Here is a 7,500-nt window from a genome sequence, read left to right on the forward strand (position 1 = left end):
TGCAGTATGAGTAAAGTATGTATTTATGGCCACAGTGGCTAGGCTTATACAACTTATGTTTACAGTGACAATTTTACAACAGTGCCAACAATGAACGTGAAACTTTTTAAACAATACCACGCAGATGTACAGATATAAACAGCTGGGCTATAGAATAATATACAGTTTTGTTTTCAGAAGAAAAAAAACCCACACACAAATTGTATACAAAAATATTTCTCTCATGCGTCCTTAGACATCATCTGAACAATAACAAAAGTTACACTAAGAAAACTCGATACTGAGCAAGCATCCCGTAATGACAGCAGGCGGTTCAGTAGTTTTTGTTGTTTCACAAGACGTCCTCAACATTGTCCTCCCCGCCCGCAACTCAAACTCCCGCCAGTTGAGAGCCGTTGAGCGCGCGTCGGCTGCACGCGGTGGTGTTGGTGGACCTGTTGGGTGTCCAAAAGGCAATGTAGTAGACAGCCAAGCCCAGCGCCACGAGCGACACGCTCAGCACGTAGGCGACGGCCATCGACACCTTGACCCACACCTTCGTGGTCGGGTGCATCTTTTTAACCAGCTGGTCGCTGGGGTAACTGGGTCTTCTGTCGCGCTCCTTTGCGGCCCTCGAGCCCCGCATGCTGTTGACGGCCGTGTAGCCAACGTCTTTGTGTGTCTGTCGACGTTTCTCCTCACCGCGTATCCAAACTTGGTGCGCGTCTGTGTGGTAAAGAGAGCCTGTATCGTAGCCGTCTGTTCAAACTTGGCACGGCGCAGAATAAACTCTGATGGTACTTCCTAAGACTCAGCTTGAGTGAGAGCCTCTCCCTTTCTGCCTGTTCTCTTCTGTGTGTGTGGCCAACGCGCTGTGTGAATTTGGCTCCGTGGCGTTGTTTCCGAAATGGACAGAAACAAGCGCGCGCAATGTGGACAGGCAGAACGAGGCGCATCTGAGTTTCAGCGCTTGTCAGGCACGCCCTGCCCTAGCTGTGTCCAGTGTGTGAATCTCATTACGCCTGCTATGAATCTCTGGTGATCTAATTGCCTGAGATCACCATTTCCTCAGCATGCTCTCCCACCCGGCGCCCGCGTGGCGCGTGGATCACCGCTGCCAGCCATGCATCAGGTTGCTGTCAGACAGAGATATGAAAAATCCATTATCAAACTAAACTAAGAATGATTAGCCAAGTTGTATTTTGGAGGATTGATTTCATTATTAAACGACAACAGTGCTCTCAATCCAAACCAAAGGGCTGTAAATCTCAAAGCTGAGTACTTGTGGAAGAAAGAGCGGGGCTTCTCTTTATCTCTTTTTTGTTTGTTTGTTTTGGATATCTCAGTAGGATGTTGGTGTGTAGGTAACATCCAGAATGATTAGCCATCTGTGTTATTAGTGTATTTAGCCTATCTGCTCAACTCAACCTGATTTACACATGACATTTCTGGCATTAAAAACAGTAGGCTATGGCAAATATAGTGCAGTATTTGGGAGATGAGATGGAGCATTGCATAAAAAATATGATCTTAAACTATGCACTGGGCATACAATTTGACACACAATACAATGATGACTACAAATTCACATACAAACATAGACTGTACAAATACCAAAGGCCTATATGAAGTGTTACAGGTGTAAATATTAAAAGTGTACTTGTTCAAGTTCATTATTACAAAAGACTAGCACATTTTTTTAATCAATATTACAAACAGAATTAAATGTAAATTTAGTCCCTCCTACAGGAGTCACATGTAGCCTACCAGTGTCTCCAAGTACTGTATAGGATTGATATCTTACAGAACTGTACCTAGGATTGGTCAGCTCTATAATGAGATCATATTGGGACCCCTGCAACCTGCCTATGAACGTACATCAATCCTCTCAGGGTGGCATGAAAGGTCGGTACGCTTAGTTCACAAAACAGCTTGCTGGCATTGCCTGGGCTTCTTAAGTAGGATTCTAAGGCAGTCGTTATATGCAAACTCTCATTCTTATAGTAGCCCTATTAGTGGAGTCGTAATAGGCTCAGTCATTTCAAATTGATGTTAAAGTTTGGTTTTCACTTCCAAGTTGAAGTTTAGGGTCTATAGAACAATTTGAGTTCGAGTGTCAAACACACAGATAACAAAATGGCCTGCGGGGGGCGCTCTAAAATATATAAACTGCTATAACTTTTGATTAGTTAAACCAAATTTAACATATGAGGTGTGTATGGATTCAGCATGAAGAGGAGAAACCAGTGGGCTAAATAGTTGGTTACCAGATTAAAGACACACTATGTAATAAACACACTTTTAGCCAATGGACAGCTAAATCCGGGCTTTTTTAAGATAAAGGGTGGAAATGCCCTCCAAGTTGCAATGAAACATGATTTATTGTTACAATTTATTGTAAATAAAGCCTGGGTTATCACTTAACTTGATTTGTTCAGAATATCCCTGAAGCACACAGATACTTAGGATACATATAAACAAATATAGCTGCATAAAGCCTATGTGATATTTAGGGCCCAACTTGCAACTTTGAGTTTATGAATTTAGGATCATGAGTACCAGCTTTTTTTCAATCAAGCCATCATTTTATTCACAACTTAAACACTTTATATCTGGAAGAAATTAAATCAATAATAATAATAATAATAATAATAATAATGATGATGATGATGATGATAAATACTATGGGGGACATCATTTTTTCTTGCATTCAAAAAGTAAACAGAAGACCATAGGGCTAACATTTATTCCAATACTCCACTCTAAAATAACTATGACAGAGAACAGATGTAAAAACAGTGAGTGGTCAGTCTTAGAAATTGTATGTGCACTTGCACAGACGTGTGCACTTTAACTCTGCCTTCATGCACTTGCACCGAGATCTGACAGGTCTATTTGTACAAGTACTAGTATAGCTGCACTTCACCTCTAGTTGGAAAACATCTTTGGCAACTGCATTGCTTTGGTAGTGTAGTCCAAATCTGGGAACTGTTCATTTGTTACCAGATTGGCAGGCATTTCTGTAATAAGAACGGTTTTCATTCCTGTCAGCTACGCTGGTAACAAATGGACAGTTCCCAGAGCAGATGACTGTGTCTACCATGTATGAAATAGTCCTATAGTATTATTTAGTATGCTTGCCAAAGGAATCTGCTTGCCCCCAGCAAGCATACTAATTGTTCTCCAACAGTTTATTTAGTATGCTTGCGGGAAAGCATATTAATTGTTCATCAACAGTTTATTATTATTCCACATTTTTCCATTCACCTCGGCATATGGGAATCGCCATTCATTAGTACGGCAGCTTTGAATCGTTGCAGCGTTCGAGATAGAGACACGGTTCGAGTGCCAAAACGAACGGCTCGAAAAGGTCTCAGGGTGGAGTATTTTTCGCTGGCCTACCCCCTTTCATTCGTTCACCAGACTTGTTTTTCCTCAGTTTTCTCTCTGTTTTCCCCCTCATTGAAACGAATGGTAGACTGGTCAAGATGATAATGTCACAAACTGTAGCAGTTAGAGTGAGAGGTGACCTGTCCTGGGTTTTTTGTATCAACTAGGTAAAGGCAATGTCAGAGAGGTATTGGCTCTGAATACAAACTGTGTGAAGATCATAAGCCAACTCTTAAAAAATGTTTCAAAGAGAGCAGTTTTAAAATCCCTATGATGTGGCCCCATTCACTTACAAAAAAATGTGTGAACAGCTCAGCGCATAGGCCTGAATATGTCCATTTTGACTGAACCATTTGGCCAAGAAAAGTGATCTCAGCTTTGACATGAAGAGCAGGTTTGTGCCATTTGTGTGTCAATATCATCTGACAACTTGCAAAACTTTTGGAGATATGACAAGCGTAAAAATAAGGCTGCACATATTACTCAGCTATTGACTGCCAAACTGTCACCTTTAGAATCTTCAGTCATACACACACACACACACACACACACACACACACACACACACACACACACACACACACACACACACACACACACACACACACACACACACACACACACACACACATGCAGCCTTGTAGACCTCTGCTGTCAGTAAGTGGCAGTGGCCTACTGGGTAGGGTGTTGGTCTGTCAGAGGGTTGCAGGTTCGAATCCCACCCTTACCTCTCCCTACCCACCCATTGCTGAAAGGCACCTGAAGCATCTCCATGCACGCACAGGCACGCGCACACACACACACACACACATCTCTCTCACAGACACACACACACACACACACACACACACACACACACACACACACCTATCTCTTTCCCTCGTGTTTCTGTGTGTGTATACAACAGCTCTGTGTGTGTGTGTGTGCATAATCCGCAAGCATACCAATAGCATTGTCTCTCCGGAAATGCAGTCTTATTATTATTATTGTTATTATTGATTTATTTTCTTCCAGATATAACGTTTTTTTGTGATTTTATGTGTGAATAGAATATGGCTTCATCGAAAAAGTTGATACTCGTGATCCTAAATTCATAAACTCAAAGTTGCAAGTTGGGTCCTAAATATCACATAGGCTTTATGCAGCCATATTTGCGTATAGGTATCCTAGTTATCTTTGTGCTTAAGGGATATTCTGAACAAATCAAGTTGAATGATATACCAGGCTTAATTTACAATAACTTGTAACAATAAATGATGTTTCATTACAACTTGGAGGTCATTTCCACCCTTTATCTTAAAAAAAACCCCAGAATTTTGCTGTCCATGGACTAAAAGTGTGTTTATGACATAGTGTGTCTTTAATCTGGTAACCAAATACTTAGCTCACCAGCTCCTCCTCTTAACGCTGAATCCATGCATACCTCATATGTTAAATTTGGTTGAACTAATAAAAAGTTATAGCAGTTTATATATTTTAGAGCGCCCCCCGCAGGCCATTTTGTTATCTGTGTGTTTGACACTCGAACCCAAATTGTTCTATAGACCCTAAACTTCAACTTGGGAGTGAAAACCAAACTTTAACACAAATTTGAAATGACTGAGAAAAAAATGCACATGCCTACAACCCCACTATACCTGGCCCAGAGGTGAGCTGTGTACACAGTATACTCTGAACAGGTTTACCTTCACCTAATCAGAGCAATAGTGACATTTCCTCACCAAAACATTGGCTTGGACATACATCATCCTTCTCTATCTAAGCATCATCCTCCATTTTATCATTAAAGGTACAATGTGCAGGAAATGGTCAAAAAAGGTATTGCAACTATGCTGCTCATTGAAACTATTGCCAAATTTGATCTTTTCATGAAAGTTTACTAAGTAATGAACTAATATTTTCTAGTATGGCCAAAGTACAGTCATTTTTGCAGCTAAAAATGGCTATTTCTGGAAATCCAAAATGGCGGACCATGGAGAAGATCCCCCTTTTCGTGTATGAAAAGTGCGATTTTTACAGTTATAATGAATACTTTGAATTTGATGGTGGTGGTAAGTATTCATGAAAAAGGTAACATTAGTGAATGGGCAGCATGAATTCTGGAAATAAACAACTAAAAATCTCACACAGAGTCCCTTTAAGTAGGATTCTAAGTCATTCGTTATACGCAACCTGAAGTTTATGGAAACTCTCATTCTTATAGTACCTGACCCAGCGGTGAGCTGTGTACATAGGGGCACAGTATACTCTGAACAGAGTTCACCTTTACCTCATCAAATCAATAGTGACATTTCCTCACCAAAACATTGGCTTGGACCAGTGGCACTGGCAGCTTTGGCTGGACCCAGGACAAAGTCATCTGAAAGGGCCCCTCAGCCCCATTGATACAATGTAATGAGGACCCAATTCTGGGCCCCCTCTCTCCCTGGGCCCCGGGACAACTGTCCCCTTGGCCCAGAGCGGTTATTTCAGCCTTTCATACTGTACCTTGGCCATGTCTCTGAGTGCTGAATACGTTGTTCGTCCGGACTCTCCATGTAGATGGAATATGACAGCCCTGGAGGGTCATGGTTTTCATCATTTAGTTCTTCTCAAATCAGTTACTTTGCAAACACGTTATAGTTGGAGTTTCCCACTTGGGCTTTCGGGTTTCTTTCGGTTTAAGTGTGCAGACTCCTCATTCCAAAAACTACATTTCCCGATCCTCCCATTTCTCCAAAAACTACATTTCCCGATCCTCCCCTTTCTCCAAAAACTAAATTTCCTGATCCTCCCCTTTCTCCAAAAACTAAATTTCCTGATCCTCCCCTTTCTCCAAAAACTAAATTTCCCGATCCTCCCCTTTCTCTCTCCTCTCCCGTCACTCCCTTATACCTTTGAAAATCATCAGATTCAACTTTTGTGATGTAAAATGTCAAGATTTTAGCTGTGTGTTGTCAAATCACAATGAATCATTTCCATACGAGAGTACTAGCATGCAATTCCTATTTTCTGACAGTAGAGGTCAGCAGAACAAAAGGACTAACAGCAGGGTCCCTTCATCGTTTGTAGGCCTTCCTGCAATGTGTCTAATGCAAGGTGTGCGTTCCAATATGCGTCCTTGCGTCCTCCACTTGTGCTTGTGGTCTCGTACCAGGAAGCAATATCTAGTCACTGACAACAGCATTATATTTCAATATCTTGCAAAAGCTCAATTGAAAAGTAATTTCCTCATTTGCAATCGGGATGTAGAATGAAGAACAGTCCCCCAAAAATTGTTGTGGCTAGGCTGACAGCGGGGAAACTTAATTGTTTTCCCCACAGAGGTGGGGCATCAGCAAAATGTTAGGCCACAAGCATAAGTGGAGGACACAAGGTCTGTCTAATGCGCCAGTTAAGAAATTTCCCCCATGGGGGACAATAAAAACCCTACTGCTACTACTACACAGCAAGAAATGCAGTGTTAATTCAACACTCAAAGAGTTAATTTAACCTCTTTGCCCTGGCCCCCTCCGAGCAGAGCAGAGGAGAGCAGCAATCTCAGGGAAATAACAGACGGAAGTTAAGGAGCAGCCTCAATTCTGCCACCCATCAGTAGGTTGACTGTTCTGGAGTAGATGGTCATCTTTTGGGGGAAAATCACTACAAATCACACTTTATTTCTTCACTATTTTCGTAGGTGGCAAAAGGTAAGCTGCACTCAGCGGCGCTTTGAGTGTAACTGTGTGCACAGTAAGAAATGCAGTGTTGATTCAACACTCAAAGAGTCCATTTAACACATTCTAGTGTGTATTTTCTCCCAGAGTACTCTGTAAGTGTTGAATTAACGTTAGGTTTTTTACTGTGTACTACTACTAGTATTACTAGGTCGCATATTGGAATGCACCCTATGTCTCAGATGGTGCACTTGTGCACTTCGGGCTCTACTGTACGTTTCAGCTCCTAGTTAACCTATTTTGTCCTAAGCCCTTTATGGGAAAAGGTGCCCTCTGCCTATTAAAACCTAAATATCTTAGCCTCCGAAGCACATAAAAAACATGACATAAGATGCATTTAAAAGTTAGAATGTGTTCTAAAAAAAAACTAGAATGTGTTCATTCATCTCTAATTTACCCAGATTTTTAATAAAACAGCTCAAATCTCAAGAACCAG

At 41.5% G+C, this 7,500-nt stretch overlaps 1 protein-coding gene across 1 annotated transcript in view; it reads right to left on the minus strand.

Annotated features, from left to right (window-relative positions):
- Positions 1 to 370: 370 nt before the first annotated feature.
- Positions 371 to 7,500, minus strand: part of LOC134467101 (somatostatin receptor type 5-like) — a 30,646-nt gene continuing 23,516 nt past the window's right edge. Inside the window, exon 9 of the mRNA XM_063221022.1 lies at positions 371 to 705. Within this exon, the coding sequence (XP_063077092.1) occupies positions 371 to 705 (335 nt within the window). The remainder of the gene's footprint in view (positions 706 to 7,500) is intronic.

Source organism: Engraulis encrasicolus, chromosome 17, assembly GCF_034702125.1.
Source record: "Engraulis encrasicolus isolate BLACKSEA-1 chromosome 17, IST_EnEncr_1.0, whole genome shotgun sequence".
NCBI classification, from domain to species: Eukaryota; Metazoa; Chordata; class Actinopteri; order Clupeiformes; family Engraulidae; genus Engraulis; species Engraulis encrasicolus.